The sequence below is a fragment of the Microcaecilia unicolor genome, unplaced genomic scaffold (genome assembly GCF_901765095.1).
Source record: "Microcaecilia unicolor unplaced genomic scaffold, aMicUni1.1, whole genome shotgun sequence".
In the NCBI taxonomy this organism is placed as follows: domain Eukaryota; kingdom Metazoa; phylum Chordata; class Amphibia; order Gymnophiona; family Siphonopidae; genus Microcaecilia; species Microcaecilia unicolor.
The window spans coordinates 60,205-80,087 of NW_021963636.1; the positions used below are offsets into that span (position 1 = coordinate 60,205).

At 46.8% G+C, this 19,883-nt stretch overlaps 1 protein-coding gene across 1 annotated transcript in view; it reads right to left on the bottom strand.

Moving 5' to 3' along the window:
* LOC115459531 (ovochymase-1-like) overlaps positions 1-19,883 on the bottom strand; it is a gene marked incomplete at its 3' end in the record, with an annotated part of 447,639 nt that overhangs the window by 57,068 nt on the left and 370,688 nt on the right. Inside the window, 1 exon segment of the mRNA XM_030189343.1 lies at positions 1,609-1,680. Within this exon segment, the coding sequence (XP_030045203.1) occupies positions 1,609-1,680 (72 nt within the window).

Here is a 19,883-nt window from a genome sequence, read left to right on the forward strand (position 1 = left end):
TGTTAGCATAAACGCTTCAGCCAGCTCACACAGTTTCCAGCCACAACTTTAAAAAGCCTTTAAAAACACGGCAGGCTTTAGATAGGTTGAACAATTAATTTAAATCACTCTCTTGACACACACAGCTCCCAAAGCTCTCATTTGTCCGTTTCTAACGGATTTTTCTACTCCCCGCTGACCAGAGACCACTACTACATGTCTGGTCAGCTTCACACCTACCTCCCAACTGCCTCGTTTAGAACTTAATGACATCTCTTTTCCAACTCGTGCACTAGCCACGAGCCTCCAACACTCCAAACCCCCCAGTACCCAATTATAAAATTTTTAAATTAAAATGGACACTTTTTACTCATATACAAACAAGCAGCTTTTTAAACTTATATGTAAAACAGTACCTTTTTTTCATCCATGAGCCCCAAAAATCTTCCTTTTTTTCTTCTGGCACGAGCCCCCTGCATCCATCCCAAGCCAGCATCCGGCTCGTGCGATCAGCTGTTCTCTCCCTCCTCGTGCCTCCTTTCCGGCACGTGCCAGCCCATTGCGCGCCCACCGCACTTAAATAAAAACAATAAACACTGGAGAAGTGCACCGGAGCACTTCCCACTTCATACTCTGTCCCACGCTGGGTTCCTGTCTCTGCTCAGAACTGGCTCTATAACTTAAAAGAGCCGGTTCCCTTTAAGAAACGGGGATTCCCTGGCTCCGGCGTCTCGCATGCGTCTGATGTCATAACGTCGACGTCAGACGCTTACACAGGGCCAGTCAGGCCTCTCCAGCCCTCCCAGCCTTCCCCTTCATCCTAAAAAAACAAGATGTGCCGCTGCAATCAACGCGGCCGAAGATCTCCCCAGCTGCTAGCGCGAACCCCTCCTTCCTGAATCGCTGCCCAAACTCCCTCACCACCGACCAGCTGACACCCCTGCCGCCGTTAACGCCACCCACGCGACAGCGTACACCGCACCACCCCGGAGCTCACCCTTGGAGGCGTCCCAGGTAAAATAATTTAACCCTATATGGGTTACACTAAGAAAACCATATTGTAAACACTGGGTGGGGGAAAACTACACCAGCACTGGCAATCACTTATGCCACAAATAAGAAACCAACCCTATTTCAGCACAGTGAGAGACACAAGCAAAGCATACTGTCCAGTTATTGCAGGAATATTGAGCTATATACTCTGTACTCTCTGTGGCACCCATGAGCTCAGCTGGGGGAGGAGGGGGAGAATACTGACACTGAACAGAATGTTGTTGTTGTTGTTGCTATGGAACTTGTTATCCTGTATGCAGTATAGCCTGTGCTCTTTGTGTTCATCTTTCGTTCTATACTTTTCCATATTTTGAAAATACATATCTTGCATAAGATTAGTTGAAATGGAAATTGACTACTGTCTAGCTATTTTCTGTAACATGTGATGTAATACGTTCTGTTCAGTAAAGAAAAATTAAAAAAAGATAATACACATTTTCATTTAACTTACTTACACCTTTGTTTAAGCAAAGATTCATATACAGAAGACTGAAAGCTGCAGGCATACAAGGGGAACAAGACACATCGACAGTACTTAACCCTTGCCAATACAGTGAATTTTGCTCACCAGCTTACCTAGTGGAATCTTCTTAGGAGCAGGCATCTTGATAGTGACAGGAGAGACAACAGTTTTTTCTTCCATTTTCTCTGCACAGAAATTTCATATTCACATTTGTAACCTCGTAATGGGATAGTTAACAACACTAAATATCAACCAAACTCAATCAGCAATTCTAGTGATGTTTAAAACATCAAAAACATCGATTGTCTGGATCTGAAGTAATTGGGCAGATAAAATACATTAATCTTAACTCTAGAATATTCGCTATCCTGTATGTAGATAATACTGAATGTTATGATATATTATGTTACTTTATTCTTGATATACCACTAGCATTTTAGAGCAATGCAAACTGGTTGGCAAAACAAATATCAAAAGATAAAATAAAATAAGCGAACTCCCAACAGGAAAAGGATTCACACATTTCAACACACTTAAAGGTACCCAAAAAGGTACTCCTAACTGCCAGCTACATCCCTTCTCCTAATCTAGGTAAGCCAAGCAAAGATTTGAATGTTTGAACATTACTCTGCCAACAGTGCCCAAGTTGCTATTCCTTTTCAAAAGAAAAAATTATCAAATTCACCCTAGCTGCCAGAAAGTAATGGCTTTTCTTGGATTGTCCTAGCTTACACAAAGCTAAACATGCTCTGATAACCTCAAGACTATATTGTAACCATCAAGACTTCTATAGTGCTTACTGGATACAGAGAGCATTAGGTATAGTGGGATAATGTAGGATCATTTTGTCAATGGGTATCTTCAAAAACATTTCTAAAAAAATATATCTATATTATAAAAAGCAACACAAGTGCATATGTTAATTTATAGAATAGGCTCATAGAACTAGCACCCCGTGGACGTCCATCTTTCGTATCGATAATACGGTCAGGGACGCCCAAATCAAGAAATTTAGGTCGACCTTAAAGATGGTCATCCCCGATTTTTGGCCATAATGGAAACCGAGGGCGCCCATCTCAGAAACGACCCAATCCAAGCCATTTGGTCATGGGAGGAGCCACCATTCATAGGGGGCACTACAGTGGAATTCAGAAATTGCTCCCAGGTGCATTGCTCCCTTACCGTGGGTGCTGAGCCCCCAACCCCCCCCCCAACCCACCACCCACCAACTGTACAACACTACCATAGCCCTAAGGGGTGAAGTGGGGCACCTACATGTGGGTACAGTGGGTTTCTGGTGGGTTTTGAATGGCTCACATTTACCACAAGTGTAACTGGTAGGGAGGGGATGGGCCTGGGTCCGCCTGCCTGAAGTGCACTGCACCCACTAAAACTGCTCCAGGGACCTGCATACTGCTGTCAGGGAGATGGGTATGACATTTGAGGCTGGCATAGAGGCTGGCAAAAAATATTTTTAAAGTTTTTTTTAGGGTGGGAGGAGGTTAGTGACCATTGGGGGAGTAAGGGGAGGTCATCCCCAATTCCCTCCAGTGGTCATCTGGTCAGTTTGGGCACCTTTTGAGGCTTGGTCGTAAGAAAAAATGAACCACGTAAAGTCACCCAAGTGCTCGTCAGGGACACCCCCTTCTTTTTTCCATTATCGGTCGAGGACGCCCATGTGTTAAGCACACCCCAATCCCACCTTCGCAATGCTTCCGACACGCCCCCCCCCCCATGAACTTTGGTCATCCCCGCGATGGAAAGCAGTTGAGGACGCCCAAAACTGGCTTCAATTATGCCAATTTGGGCGACCCTGGGAGAAGGACACCCATCTCCCGATTTGTGTCGAAAGATAGGCGCCTTTCTCTTTCAAAAATAAGCCTGATAGTATACAAATGCAGTTGCACAAATTTATATATACCCCAGGTGCAAATATGTGCATGTACTCTAGGCATGCATACACTTTTTTTTTTAAAATACACATGCAAGAAACTAAATTCCACCCAGACTATGTCCCTATCCCCAGGAAGTCCTATGCATATGAAATCTTTCATTGCATCTTAGAGGCTGACCGAATTTCGGTTTCAATATTGGTGCTGAAACTGACCCAAAATCCTTTTTCTGCTAGGTTTCGGCCAAAGGCTACAGTCATGGTTCCTGTTGCAGTCGAAACTGACCGGTCTTTCCATTGGAAGCCAAAAACGTGTGCTTTATCCCGTGTCTCCCTTCCTCTCAGAAGTTGCCTTTCCCTCCTGTAGGTTCCCCCCTCAGGCCTATCCTGTCCATCTGAAGGTTCCCCCCACAGGCCTATCTAACAATCCATGGCAGTCTAGGGTTGTAGACAAGGCAGGATTGATCCCCAGTCACTCCTGCCTATGCTTGCTCTGTTCTCAATATAGCTAAGACATCTAGCGGCAACCTTGTGAGACTGCTGCATGAGGTCACGACAGCCATTTTGAGAGAGCTGATATGGGCAAGAGTGACTGAGGGGATCACTCCTGCCTGACACCACCACTAGACCACAAGGGGGGGGGATCATGCATTACTCTCTTCGGGAATTTTTTTTTTTAATGCTCCCAGGTTCCAATCTAATTCATATTTAATGTGGGATAAAATGCCATAAATAAGTAAATAGATAGAAACTCTGAACATTGAGAACCTGATTCCCATAACTAACACTGAACTCCTTAATTTGTTTACTTTAATCACACTATTATTTAATGCTATACTTTATCCTATATATCACATATCTGATATGAATTATTTCTTTACTTCTAATTTTCTTGATATCTTATGTACCTTAATTGTAATAACACTCTGTTCTTCTCAAACCGTTAATGGTGATTACCATTGCGGCATAATGTAAGCCACATTGAGCCTGCAAAGAGGTGGGAAAATGTGGGATACAAATGCAGCAAATAAAATAAACATGATTTCTGTTTTAGAAACCCATTACCCGGAGAAAAAAAAATCTCTGCACCAATAACAGGGTTAAATGTCATAAATAGATAGATAGATAGATAGAAACTCTGAATGTTCAGCACCTGATCCTTATAATGTGACATCTGTTTTAATGGCCCTTTACCAGGAGAAGGGGGGGGGGGGGGGGAGCTAGACTGCACAGAGGACAGGGGTTGAATGTGGAAGAGAGCAGGAGACACTGTAAACGCCAGAATAGTAATTAATACATTAATCACAGAGTTAAGTGTGATTAACTTGCAGCCCCCTACGTTTCTTCCAAACTACAAACATTCCTGAATTACAGATTCTGAAATACCTTCTGTACCATATTTGTTTACATTATGAAAATATATGTATTTAGTGTGAATATCATTTATGCCTAGTATATTTACACTCATATAATATATAGAATATAAATGTTCAAGCCCAACCACACAAGATAAAAATGTTTATATACTTGTTAGATTAGTTTTGCACTAAGTTTAGAAAACTTGTGGGGAGGTAGTGGGGGAGGGGAAGGAAAAATTCACTCAGCTTTTCTGGTACATAATAATGTCACAAACGTTATGCAGGAATCAATGTGCCTTTTGTTAAAGCATCAGCAAGGTTTGGGGAAAGAAAAAGTTAGGCACCGATCCTACTGATAAGCACTTACATGCAAAAGCAGGGATGCCTAGTACTCTGTCCCAGTAATGTTCTGCATTCTCACCCAAGGTTTTCTTCCTCGGTTTTTTTTTTTTTTTTTTTTTTGCTCTCCCTTCCTTCCAGCATTTCTGCCCTACTGTCTCCTCTCATTCCTTTCATCACTAGATTTCTTCCAAGTATTATGCTCTCTCCCTCTCCTGTTTGGATCATTTTATCCTTCACTGTAGCCAGACCTTTCTTGCCACCTCCTCTCCTTTGATTATCTTCTCTCCCTCCCTTCCCCCCCAAACCGTCAAAGCTCATATGGAAAAACAGGCAGAAAAGTGCTGCTTTCGAGCTCTACTGTTCCAGCCTCAACAAGCTGCAGAAGGCAGCAGCAGCATTTTTAACAAGAAATTATTTCCTGTGTATTCCTTCAAACTGCTCATGCTTGAGCCACAGAACAGGTCACTTGTTCAAATTACAGCTGGCAAGATGCAGACCTGAAATTTTGCATCACAAATTTCTTACTAAAACTGAACTACTCTCACTCTGTTTACAACTCACAGCAAAGGAAACAGACCAGAATAAGAGCCAGATTTTGTTTACTGAATCTTTCCTAAGCAGCAAGGCTATTACTTTAACTTCTAACAAGAAGAGTACCTGTTAACATTACTGGTGGAAGTAAATGCATTACTAGAAGTTGCTGGCGAGCTGAGCACACTGTCTAATTCTGCTAGAGCTGCATACTTGTCTGTAGATGCACTTGATAGACTTGGAGCTGTAACTGCAGCGCTGGATTCAAACCTTAATCTTTTTTTTGAAGATTGGTTTTGACTGCATGTTTCAAAATAGTTGGGAAATCTGTAGAAAGACTGGTTGTTGTTGGCATCACCACCTGGATAGGCTTTGAATGGGTAATCTTAATATTACACAGGCAACCAGTATGTGACTAGAACCAGAGCTATACATTTCCTGTAATTGCAGTCTAAAGAATGTGTAGCAGTCTTTTGTAAACTGCTTTGATAGTTCTGGAAGGCAATATATTAAGTGCCAATCAAATATATAAATGGCAAGTGACCGACTCACCTGCAAATGCGCAGCAGAGTCGGAACGCTGAGAGTGTAGAAGTCCAAGCCCTGCCTCCATCAGCAGTACAGCCCAATAGGGAGGAGGGCTTGGACATGGGCGTGGAAATCGGAGGAGGAGGGAGCAGGGAGGGAAGGAGGGGGCGGAACTGAGGAAAACAGATTCTGGGGGGGAGGGCAGGGGAGAGACCAGGGTTGGGGGGAGGAGGAGGGAGGCCATAGGAAAACAAAAAACTAGCCCGTTGTTACGGGCTTAACTGCTAGTATAAATATAACCAGAAGCAGCACATATATTCAGAATGCAACCCAGTCAAAAGGGAATTGCACAATAAAAATCTAGCAGTAATTTAGTGTACGGACAAATTTGATAATCCTATAGGAGGAAAAGATGAAGCTATTTAAGGTGGAAGTGCATAAAGCAGGACCCTGCTGAACTATGAACCTAGTTTTGCACTATTAAGATATTGTACATGACACATAAGTGAGGTCAAGGAATCTTGGTTTAACTAGAACAGAGCAGTGGAAAACACTACTTGAGCTTGCAGGTACTCTTTGGTGTCTCTATCAGGTTCAACCAGGCTGATAAACAGTGTTACCAGATGGGCGGTTTTCCCATCCTATTGAGCTCCTTTCCGCGGCCCGTTGCGGATTTTTCACGCCATGTGTGAGTTGTGGGATTTGGGGCCGCTTCTGCTTGCCCCGCCGGCGTTTTTTTTCCCGCAGCGTTGGCTAGTTTTCCCACGGCCGCAGCCAGTAGAAGCCCCACAGAGGGGGGCTTAATGATGTCATTTGTATGCAAATGGCCTCATTAATATTTATTAATGTCATTCATATGCAAATTGACTCGATATTTATTAATGGTGTCATTTACATTCAAATTGACTTTGTGCGGTTTGGGGCTGGCTTTGGGCGTGACAAATGTTTTCCCTCTGGCAACACTGGTGATAAATCATACAGAATTGAATTTTAATTTTAACTGTATCAGTGGCCCAACATGTTTCTGCAATTCTAGCTGTCTCAGGAACTGATATAAATCTCTAACTCTTGGCCTTCAGTTTCACACCATCTATATGAAGCACAAGAATTAGCTTCATTGCAGTCTTCTCTTATTTACTTAAGAAGCAAGCCAGACAAGCTGAAAGAATGGCTTAAAAGGAAGTCATCAAGTCTGTAAGACCAGCAGTCTTTGTCATCTGCAGTTAGACCTAAGTAATCATCATGTAAGAATGCTGGTAATCGTCTCAAGAGAATCTTAGGTGCTTAAAAACTCTCCAACACCAGACATGATTTGCCCCCCCCCCCAGCTTTCAGCTGAGGATTTGGCTGGATATTTTACTAGCAATGTCTCAGAACTTTGCTTATCACTTGTCCCCTCTGCCCTGCCTCAGACTACTTCCAATTCCACCTCCGTGGACATCTGATTTCCCCTCAGTTACTACTACTACTACAAATCATTTCTATAGCGCTACCAGTCATACGCAGCGCTTCACAATTGAACATAAAGAAAAGACAGTCCCTGCTCAAAAGAGCTTACAATCTAAATCAGGACAGACAGACAGGACAAATAAGGGATAAGGGTAGGACAGACAGATAGGACACATAGGGAAAAGGGACTATTGAAGAGAGGAAGACAAGATAAAGGTTACGAGCAGGTAACAAGTTAGGAATTAAAAGCAGCATCAAACAGGTAGGCCTTTAGCCCGGATTTGAAGGCGGCCAGGGATGGAGCTTTACGTAATGGTTTAGGAAGTCTATTCCAGGCATAGGGTGCGGCGAGATAAAAGGAATGGAGTCTGGAGTTAGCGATGGAGGAGAAGGGTGCAATTAGGAGAGATTTGCTTAGTGAACAGAGTTCCTGGGAAGGAGTGTAGGGAGAGATGAGGGTGGACAGATAGTGAGGGGCAGCAGAATGAATGCCAGAGGCGTAGCCAGGTTTTGATCTCAGGGGGAGCAGACTTTTACAAAATAGGCCCCGGTTGGTGTCAGCTAGACAACAGTGTCTGTGTTGTTGCTCAGGGGCTGTAGCGGGCAATGATTAATACAGGCTGTCTCTGTTGCAACCTGCCTACAATGAAACAGTAAGTTACATCAGTAGGCAGGATGCAGAAGAGGTTCCTGGACTGGCCAGAGTAGGCAACCTGTCTTAACTTCAAATAGAAATATTCAAATCGTGACCATCACCTCAGGAATAGCACACCCAGTCCTTCCACTGCTAGACACCTTGTTTAAATCAGATGGGCTTTTGTTTGTGTGGTGGCTCTACAGGATCTGAACACTAGTCTTGAGCATTTTTATCTTGGGTGACCTTTCGTGGCCCGTGCCCCAGAGCCTACTTCAAATAGGGCTAGACACTTTGTGAAATAACACAAACCTCTGCAAAAAGACACCCACAACCTATACTGAAAACTTACCACACCAAAACAGCCCTAACCCACCTATGAAAAGACAATGCTATAAATATTACAGTGGGACCTAGAGAAGTGTTTCCCTAGGTGGTCCTGGAGTAAACCCTTGCCAATCAAGTTTTCAGGCTATCCACAATGAATCTGCATGAAAAAGATTTGCATGTAACGGAGGCAGTATATGCAAATCAATGTCATGCATATTGTATATTTAGTGCTGGAAAAGTACCAGTTGGCAACAGCTGTGACCGATTATAAGTCATACACATGTGCAAACAATGAAACCATTCACGGGGTTAATAGGGCATAGGTCAAGGGGTCAGAACGTCTGAGAACCAGGAAAGAAAATAGCTGACATTCGCAGATGTGGCAATGATTGATTCAAGAAATTAGACACAGAAACTACTATATAAGATGTATATAAGAAACTGAAAACAAGCAAAGCCTCACTTTTATCTTGATTTGTATTCTTCTATATTGTAAGTATTCACTTTGCTTCCTGTATAAAGAGTAGTTACTTACCTGTAACAGGTGTTCTCCGAAGACAGCAGGCAATATATTCTCACAGATGGGTGACGTCACGTCGGCCCGGAGGACTTTCTAGCAAAGTCCACAACAAAATCAAAAAATGTCCCCCGTCGCGCGGGCGGATGCAGTGCGCATGCGCGCGTCCGTTTACCCGCCCGTCGCGCGGGCACATTCCTCAGTTAATTACAAGAATTAGAGGAATACAACTCCAAAGGGGAGGTGGGAGGGTTGTGAGAATATATTGCCAGCTGTCTTCGGAGAACACCTGTTACAGGTAAGTAACTACTCTTTCTCCAAAGACAAGCAGGCCAATATTCTCACAGATGGGTATCCCTAGCCCCCAGGCTCACTCAACATAACAAAGAATGGTCAATTGGGTCCCGCAACGGCGAGGACAAAACAAAATTGACCTGAAACCAAACACAACTAACTGAGAGTGCAGCCTGGAACAGAATAAAAATGGGCCTAGGGGGGTGGAGTTGGATTCTAAACCCCAAACAGACTCTGCAGCACCGACTGCCCAAACCGACTGTCGCGTTGGCTATGCTGCTGAAGGCAGTAATGTGATGTGAATGTGTGGATTGAAGACCACGTCGCAGCTTTGCAAATCTCTTCTATGGTGGCTGACTTTAGATGAGCCAGTGACGCCGCCATGGCTCTAACACTATGAGCCGTGACATGGCCATCCAAAGTCAGCCCAGCTTGGGCGTAAGAGAAGGAAATGCAATCTGCTAGCCAATTAGAAATGGTGCGTTTTCCGACAGCAACTCCCCTCTTATTGGGATTAAAAGAAATAAACAGATGGGCGGACTGTCTGAAGGGGCGTGTCCGCTCCACGTAACAGGCCAGTGCTCTTTTACAGTCCAAAGTGTGCAACTTGCTTTCGCCCGGGCTCGTGTGAGGAGGGAGAAAAAATGTTGGCAGATGGAACTCCGACACCACCTTCGGTAGAAACTTTGGGTACGTGCGGAGAACTACTCTGTCATGATGAAAGACAAGGAATGGTGCATGAACTACCAGGGCTTGAAGCTCACTGACCCTACGAGCTGAAGTAACAGCCACCAAGAAAATGACCTTCAAGGTCAAGTACTTCAGAAGACAGGAATCCAGTGGCTCGAAAGGAGTTGTCATCAGCTGGGTGAGAACGACATTGAGATCCCATGGCACTGGAGGAGGTTTGACAGGGGGCTTTGACAAAAACAAACCTCTCATGAAACGCATGACTAAAGGCAGTCCAGAGATAGGCAAGCCATCAACATGTGAATGATAAGCACTGATTGCGCTATGAACAACCTTGACCGAGTTGGTCTTAAGACCAGACTCGGATAAATGCAGAAGGTACTCAAGCAAGGTCTGTGCAGGACAAGAGAAAGGATCTAGACCGTTGCTGTCACACCAGACGGCAAACCTCCTCCATTTAAAAGAGTAACACCTATGCGTGGAATCTTTTCTGGAAGCAAACAGAACTCTGGAGACACCCTCAGAGAGACCAAAAGAGGCAACCTCTATGCTCGCAACATCCAGGCCATGAGAGCTAGAGACCGGAGGTTGGGATGTAGAAGCGCCCCCTCATTCTGAGTAATGAGGGTCGGAAAACAGTCCAATCTCCATGGCTCTTCTGAAGAAAGTTCCAGAAGAAGGGGAAACCATATCTGACGGGGCCAAAAGGGCGCTATCAGAATCATGGTTCCCTGGTCTTGCTAGAGTTTCAGGAGAGTCTTTCCCACTAAAGGGATGGGAGGATACGCATATAGGAGTCCTGTCCCCCAAAAAAGGAGGAAGGCATCCGACGCTAGTCTGCCGTGGGCCTGAAGTCTGGAACAGAATTGAGGAACCTTGTGAGTGTCCTGGGAAGCAAAAAGATCTATCGATGGAGTGCCCCAAACTCAAAAGATCTTTTTGGCAATAGTCATGTTCAAGGACCACTCGTGAGGCCGCATAACTCTACATGCGCTCCCCACCCGAGGAGGGATGCATCCGTCGTCAGCACTTTTTGGGGCTGAGGAATTTGGAATGGGCGTCCCAAGACCAGATTGGATCGAATGGTCCACCAAATGAGGGAGTTTCGAAAATTGATGGACAGCTGGACAACATCCTCTAGATTCCCCGTGGCCTGAAACCACTGAGAAGCTAGGGTCCATTGAGCAGATCTCATGTGTAAACGTGCCATGGGTGTCACATGAACTGTGGAGGCCATGTGGCCAAGCAATGTCAACATCTACCGAGCTGTGATCTGCTGAGATGCTTGCACTTTGGAAACCAGAGACAGAAGTCTGTCCGCTCTGGGTCCTGGGAGATAAGCGCAAGCTGTCTTTGTGCACAACAGAGCTCCTATGAATTCCAATTTTTGAGCTGGGACGAGATGGGACTTGGGATAATTGATGACAAACCCCAGCATCTCTAGCACCTGAATAGTCATCCGCATGGACTGCAAAGTTTCTTGCGGGGAGGTGTTCTTCACCAGCCAATCGTCCAGATAAGGGAACACATGCACTCCCAGTCTGCGTAGCGACGCTGCCACAACTGCCAGGCACTTTGTAAATACCCTGGGTGCAGTCGCCAAGCCAAAAGGCAAAACACAGTACTGAAAGTGCTGTGATCCCAGCCAAAATCGAAGATACTTCCTGTGAGCTGGAAGTATCGATATGTGAGTGTAAGCGTCCTTCAAGTCCAGAGAGCATAGCCAATCGTTTTCCTGAATCATGGGAAGAAGGGCGACCAGGGAAAGCATCCTGAACTTTTCTCGGACCAGGAATTTGTTCAGGGCCCTTAGGTCTAGGATGGGACGCATCCCCCCTGTTTTCTTTTCCACAAGGAAGTACCTGGAATAGAATCCCAGTCCTTCTTGCCCTGGTGGAACGGGCTCGACCGCATTGGCGCTGAGAAGGGCGGAGAGTTCCTCTGCAAGTACCTGCTTGTGGTAGGAGCTGAAAGACTGAGCTCCTGGTGGGCAATTTGGAGGTTCGGAAATCAAATTGAGAGCGTACCCATACCGGACTATTTGGAGAACCCACCGATCAGAGGTTAAGAGAGGCCACCTTTGGTGAAAAAATGTTAACCTCCCTCCGACCGGCAGATCGTTCGGCACAGGTACTTTGATTTCGGCTATGCTCTGTTGGAGCCAGTCAAAAACCCGTCCCTGGTTTTTGCTGGGGAGCTGCAGGGGCCTGCTTCGGTGCCCGCTGCTGACGAGAGCGAGCGGGCTGGGGTCGAGCCTGAACCGGCTGACGGGAATAAGAAGTGTACTTTCGGTTCCTAGAAACAAAAGGAGCACTTCTTCCCTTAAAAAACTTCCTAGCAGTGGAAGTGGTTGCAGAAGGCGCCCGGCGGGAGAGAGAATCCATAGCGTTGTCACGCTGGTAGAGATGATCAATCATCTCTTCTACCTTCTCTCCAAAAAGGTGATCCCCCCGGCATGGGATATCTGCTATCTTCCGCTGAGTTCATTCCTCCAGGTTAGAGGCACGCAGCCATGAGAGCCTGCGCATCGCTATACCTTGAGCAGAAAAGCGAGATACCACATCGCAAGTGTCAAAAATGCCCCTGGACAGGAACTTGCGACACGCCTTCTGCTGCCTGATCACTTGACGAAAGGGTTCGGCTTTCTCCTCTGGGAGTGTATCTACCAAACTCTCAAGTTGCCTCACAGAGTTCTGCAAATGAATACTCGTGTAGAGTTGGTACGACTGGATCTTGGCAGCGAGCAGACCAGCCTGATACGCCTTTCTCCCAAAAGAGTCCAGAGTCCCAAACTCCCGCCCCGGGGGCGCCGAGGAGAAGCTCCTGGAACTCTTGGCTCTTCTGAGAGCGGAATCCACCACCGCTGAATCATGGGACAATTGAGCCCGCATAAGGCTGGGCTCCCCGTGGATCCGGTATTGGGACTCAACTTTTTTAGGGACGGTTGGGCAAGAAAAAGGCTTCTCCCAGTTCCTCAGCATAAGTTCCTTGAGAGTCTCATGAAAAGGAACTGTGGCAGAAGATGAAGGTGGAGATGGATAGTCCAGAACCTCAAGGATTTTGGCTCTGGGCTCATCCACAATTTCCACGGGAAAGGGGATGGCCTCAGACATCTCCCGAACAAAAGATGAAAAAGACAAGCTCTCAGGAGGAGACAGCTGTCTCTGTGGCGAGGGAGTGGAGTCAGATGGAATGCCTTGAGAATCCTCACCAGAGAACTCCCCATGCACTCCATCATCATCCTCAGATGAGGTATTGTCAGATGGGGCTAAAAGCTCAGACAGAGCCGCCCTGATCTGAGCCCGTCTCGACGAAGAGGCTTGACGGCCTCTATGACGATGCCGAGAAGTTGACGGTCCCTGAGACTCCGGAGAAGCTTCCTGCCCCGACGTCTCGGGAGAGCCAACTCGGGAAGTCAAAGACATCGGCGTCGGAGGCGGCACCGGTGAGACAGACCTCACCACAGACTGAAGGCCTGATGCAGAAACATCCAGCACCGGCAATGTCGATACCTCCGACGCCGGCGGCACCGGTGCCTCTGAAATCATCGACACCGACGACGCCACCAACAACCTCGATGCCGACTGCCACTGCTGCATCATGTCCATAAAAAATGGAAACATGGCCTGCATACGCTCATCCAGAGTTGCTGCCGGAAGATGCTGAGGGGTCGGTTGAGGCATTGGAGGCAAAGTCTGCTGAGGTTGGGGAGTGGGGACTCGGCTGCCAGTGACCCCACGCGTCGGAACCTCAGTAATAGAGGGAGAGCGGTCCTCTCGGCACTGACGCTTCTCGGGTATCGAATGTATCGATGACCCGGAGCTCCCGGTGCCGTGACGCGAAGGAGACAGACGACGATGCCTCTTGGCCTTCGCCCGATGCATGTCGTCGAGACTCCTCGGCACCGGAGAAGAGGACGTGGAATCCACACGTCTCTTCGGGGCCGGGTCCGACGCAGGACAGTCCCGGGGGGTCTGCAAAGCAGGAGGCGCCGAGGCGGGTGGAGACCCACTCGATGCATCACTGCTCCCAGCGTGCATCGGTCGAATGGCAGCCTGTCCCCGGTCTCCCGGTGCCGACGCTTCCTTCGACGTCGACCTCGACGACACCGGCTTCGAAGACATCGTCCTCGACGGCACAGACTTCACCGGCACCGATTTGGACTGCGCCAACTTAGATGACGTCGCCGATGCCGAAGCACCGGGCCCAAAAATCTTTTCTCTCTGGTCGTCTCGAGAGAGCAGTGTCCGCTTTTTCATGGCGAGACACAATTTGCAGCTCTCCGAGCGGTGGTCCGGCCCAAGGCACTGAATACACCACGAGTGTGTGTCAGTGCCGGAGATGGCCCGATGACAGCGGGCACAAGGCTTGAAGCCGCTGGGCGTCTTCGTTGACATCTCGGGAAAAACTGTCCCTGCCAAATCAAAAGACGCGATTGTGTCTTTAAAAAGAGGACACAAGACAAAAAAAAAGGGAAAAAAACCCGAACGAGCGATTTAAATAAAATCGCAGGCTAAAAGAAAGGAAACTTGAAAAACGAAAAAATACTAATAAAATAGTAAGGATACTTCTTTTTTCTTTCACGAATCTTCACCTCCGGGCACAGCAACACGAAGACGAAAGTCGAGCTCCGTGTCACCTCAGACGCGGAGAAGAAAACAAAACTGAGGAATGTGCCCGCGCGACGGGCGGGAAACCGGACGCGCGCATGCGCACTGCATCCGCCCGCGCGACGGGGGACATTTTTTTATTTTGTTGTGGACTTTGCTAGAAAGGCCTCCGGGCCGACGTGACGTCACCCATCTGTGAGAATATTGGCCTGCTTGTCTTTGGAGAACGTTCTTATACAGCCTCGGCCCAAGGGAGGGTCTTAGAAATAAATCTCTCTACTATGTGTTTGTGAATTGTTTACAAAGAAAGTCAGATCTAACAAATTGGCGACCGCGGCAGGACTAGAGACATGTTTTTTTTTTAATTCAGAATTAAGTGTTGTGACTTTTTTCCTATGATCTTCAGAAATGGCCAGTCTGGAGAGAGGAAGTGACGTCACCGTATAGCATGGTGGTTTAGCTCTGCTGCTCCCATACCCAACACCGATTTTTTGGGTAAAATCGCGAATCAACAACCGAAAAACGGGGCTTGGAGGAGCGGATTCCGCCACTAAACAACTACAGCCATGAGCAAAACAGTTTCAAGCCGGAAAAAAGATGCGGGCGGAGCGGAGAAAAGTGTGGCGCCTAAGGCCGCTAAACGCCACGAGTCTCCAGGGCGTGCTTCTCTTTCGGACTCTGACTCCGCTTTGTCTATGTCAGAAGCGCGAGCACCTCCCTTGAAAAAAGGCATCTCCAGCGAACTCAGAAAATTTCTATCCAACATTCAGACCGAAATTAAGCAGTCCAAAGACGAAATCCTAGAGCGGATGGATACCTTAAGCGCTGACCTCCGTGAGTTAGGCGGCAGAGTGGAAGAAGCTGAGCTGAAACTTGACGAACACGCTGAGTCCCTGAGCAAACATGCTGAACTTCTCCAGGAAATGGAACATAAGCATGCACACTTGGAATATAAGATGGATGATCTCGAGAACAGGGGCTGGAGGAACAATCTCCGCTTCCGTGGTGTGCCTGAGGGCGGTGACACAGAGAACGTGGCTGAAATAGTGCAAACGTTGTGCTTAACTCTGCTCGGCCCTGAAGCGGGTGAGATGCGATGTGAGTTGGATAGAGCCCACAGAGCGCTGGGGGCGCGTAAAGAACAGCAGACCCGCGATATAATAGTGCGGTTCCACAAATACGAAATTAAGGAAAAAATTCTGGCGGCCGCTAGAACGACTGAGCGCTTGGAATACGGAGGGACCCGAATTCAGGTTTACCAGGATTTATCTCAATATACATTGCAATTAAGAAGACAGATGAGACCAGTGCTGGAGGCCTTGAACAAACATAAAATACCTTATAGATGGGGATTCCCCTTCGCTCTCCTTTTTACCCTGAAGGGTAACAAACAGAAGGTGCAAACACTACAGGAGGCTTGGGAGGCCCTATATACTGCGGAACTGTTTCTGTAAAGTCTCCACCTGGGGCAGTAGCGCCTACCACCCGAGCGAAGCTCCAACGGTGGCAAAGAATTCCAGAGTCGACAAAGCATGGCACTCAGAAGCGCTGAGATGGACTGAGTAGGTTGGACTGACTCAATAAGACCAGGCCACCAGAGACATGGTGTAAGGAAAATACACTACTCTGGCCTGGCAGAGGTACCTATTCTGTACTGTATATTACGAATGCGGGTGAGGGTTCTGCACATAGGTATAAAAAAAAAAAAAAAAAGTGTTAAGTCCATGGTTGGCTGTATTGGTAATGGTGGAGGGTAAAAGGAATTAGCTGAAGGATGGAACGGGAGAGTTAGTTGTTTGATTCGACAAGGCAGGGTTGGGGGGATGGATGTGGGGCTGGGACTGTGTGAAGGGTGGGGAACTTCCTCAAATCCCACTTGGAGGTCATGGTCTTTCAAGTGGTGAAAAAGGACGGGATAGGGGGGGAAGTGGCTAGGGGGGAGAGGGATGAAGGGGGTAGGGAAGGACGTGGCTGGCAATTAAGATTACACACTCTGTGACACTATACAGAGTGGTCTCGGAGGGATAAAGCTCCTTAAGAATGATACCCCATTCAATGAAGGGTACAGGTTTAAAAATCTTATCTTATAATGTAAAAGGCCTTAACATGCCTCAGAAACGGCAGAAGTTTTATAAAGAACTGGGACAGCTAAGACCACATGTGGCTCTTCTTCAAGAAACACACTTGAGGGGAAGGCACGAAAGATTTCTCTCCTGCTCGGACTACCCGGTGGCGCATTTCGCCTCTGCGGCAGGGACCAGAAGGGGGGGTGTGGCAGTTTTGATACATTCCACAGTGGGGGCGCAGGTGCTTAGGATCAAGAGGGACCCGGGTGGACGCTATATTTTTTTGCATGTTAAAATTGACCAGGTGGACCTCACTATTGCCTCTATCTATGCCCCAAACGAGGGACAAGCAGGTTTTATTGAGAAAGTTAAAAACTCATTGACCTCCTTTGCACAGGGCTCCTTAATTATAGGAGGGGACTTTAATACAGTGATGAACCCAGGCATGGATCGCTCTGGAGCCTCTAGAACAGAGGGACAGAGGGATGCGCAAGCGTTGAGATCTTTAACTCATTCTCTGGGCACGGTAGATCTGTGGAGGGTTCATAATCAGAGGGTGCGAGACTATACGTTCTATTCCCCAGTACACCAATCCTACTCCCGCATAGATTATATCCTAGTCGATGTTGCCTTAGCGGAGAGAGGCCCGGAAGCAGGAATAGGTAGTATGACTTTGTCAGACCATGCCCCGATTTGGGTAACTTTACCCCATATTAGAACCGAGAGCAAGGACAAAAGATGGGCACTAAATGTTAATATTCTGCAAGATGAGGCAGCTGTGGTGGGATATAAAAAAATGTTGAAAGAATATTTTGAGTTTAACTTGAATTCTGGACCTTCACTCAGCACAATCTGGGATACTATGAAGGCAGTTTCTCGTGGATATTTTTTGCAACTGGCCAGTAAGAAACCAAAAGCCCGTAAGGCACAGATAGCAAGCTGTATGGAGAACATTCGTTTGTTGGAAGCGCAGCATAAGGCAACTGGGTCCTCGCAGACCCTGAAAGAACTAAGTGATCAAAGATTAATACTCGATTCTATCTACTCTGAGCAACTTAGCATGTTATATGCAAAGAGCAGGTTGGGCTCCTATGAGTTCGCCAACAAAGCAGGGCGTCTTCTAGCTATAAAGATGCGTAGGCAAAAAGTAGACAAAACTATCTTAAAGATTAGGGACAGGGCTGGGAAAGATCTTGATAAATCTGAAGACATACGTAGGAGATTTGGGGAATTCTACCAGGCCTTATATGCTAGAGAACTCAATCCATCCATGGAATTAGTAGACCAATATTTACAGGACAGCGAGCTGTCCTCCTTGAATCACCAGCAGCAGCGACTGTTAGATGAGCCGGTCACCCCTAAGGAAATTCAAGAGGCTATTAGAAGTTTACCATCGAGCAAGTCGCCTGGTCTGGATGGACTGCCTAATGAGTTCTATAAGCAATTCGCATCCGAGTTAGCCCCTCTCTTGGCTGACTTGTTTAACCAAGTGGGAAAGGGCGGATCCTTGCCCCAGTCAATGATGGAGGCCTGGATAGCAGTAATACCCAAGCCTGGAAAAGATCATATGGAATGTGGATCTTATAGACCTATATCAGTGTTAAATGCTGATGTAAAAATCTTGGCTAAGGTGTTAGCTAATCGAGTGGCACCAGTTCTACCAGTGCTCATCCATCCAGATCAGATGGGCTTTGTCTCATACCGGAAAGCAATGGATAATATCAGAAGAGCGGTTGACCTTATGTACTTGGCAAAAAGAACCCAGAAACCATTATGTCTTCTAAGTTTAGACGCAGAAAAAGCCTTTGACCGGGTTCACTGGCCCTTTATGCATAGAGTCCTTGAGACGATGGGGTTTGGACTACAGTTTAGGAGATGGATCCAGGCTTTCTATAATACCCCAAGGGCATGTGTTCGGGTCAACGGAAGCAATTCAGACTTATTTACGCTCTACATAGGAACTAGGCAGGGCTGCCCTCTTTCACCTTTGCTGTTCGCTATGGTGATGGAGCCCTTTGCGGCTCGGCTGCGCCTGGACCCCAATATCTCAGGAGTTAGAGTGGCAGACAGAATCCATAAATTGGCCCTTTTTGCGGACGATGTCTTACTGTTTGTTACTCGCCCACTAACCACATTCCCACATTTAGAGCGATTGATAGATGAATACTCAGCTGTGTCTGGCTTTAAAGTCAACATGGCTAAATCCGAAGCTCTAAATGTAACCCTTCCAGAGGAGGTGGTGGATTCTTTAAAGATCTCTTCCCCTTTTCGATGGGCTCATAAACAACTTAGATACCTGGGGGTGAATCTGACTAGGACATTTTCTGAGTTGTTTAACGCAAATTATAAGGGGCTAGGCAAAATTATTAGGGCTGATTTAGAGCGCTGGGGAGACATGCAATTTTCATGGTTTGGGAGAATAGCTATTCTTAAAATGAATATTCTACCTAGGCTGCTATATCTTTTCCAGGTGCTGCCTGTGATGATGCCCAGACGATTTATAACATCCTTACAAGACACACTTGTGCGGTTCGTCTGGGCAGGAAAGCGTCCAAGACTAGCGAGATCACTGCTATATAGGGATAGGAAAAGAGGAGGGCTGGGGGTACCCAATCTCGCTTGGTACTACAGAGCGGCACAGGGGAAGGCAGCACTTGAATGGCATCAAGAATACCCGGATAGACAATGGGTACAAATAGAACAACACTCATTGGGAGACACACCGTTGAGCGCATTAATGTGGCTACCTAAGACATTTAGAAGTATGGGAGAGGGAACTTGCTCCTCAGTGGAGGTAACACTTCACTATTGGGACAGAATGTTTCCCAAGAAACAATGCATCCTGACCCAGAATACACCAATAGCATATAACCCATTATTCTTACCCGGCACTACAAAGGGGACATTCACAAAATGGCACAGAGCCGGGGTGCGGACCTGGGGACAGATGTTTGAAGATGACTCGGTGTTGTCTTTTGAGGCTTTAAAGGACAAATACCCTGAGGTAGGGGGAGATGAATTCGCCTATTGCCAAGTTGCCCACTTCTTACAAACTAAAGCGGTGCGAGAGGTGATGTCGCGAAAGAAACTTGGTCTGGAAGAGATATGTGAGAAACCTGCGTCCTCCTGTGGCCTGATTGGTTACTTGT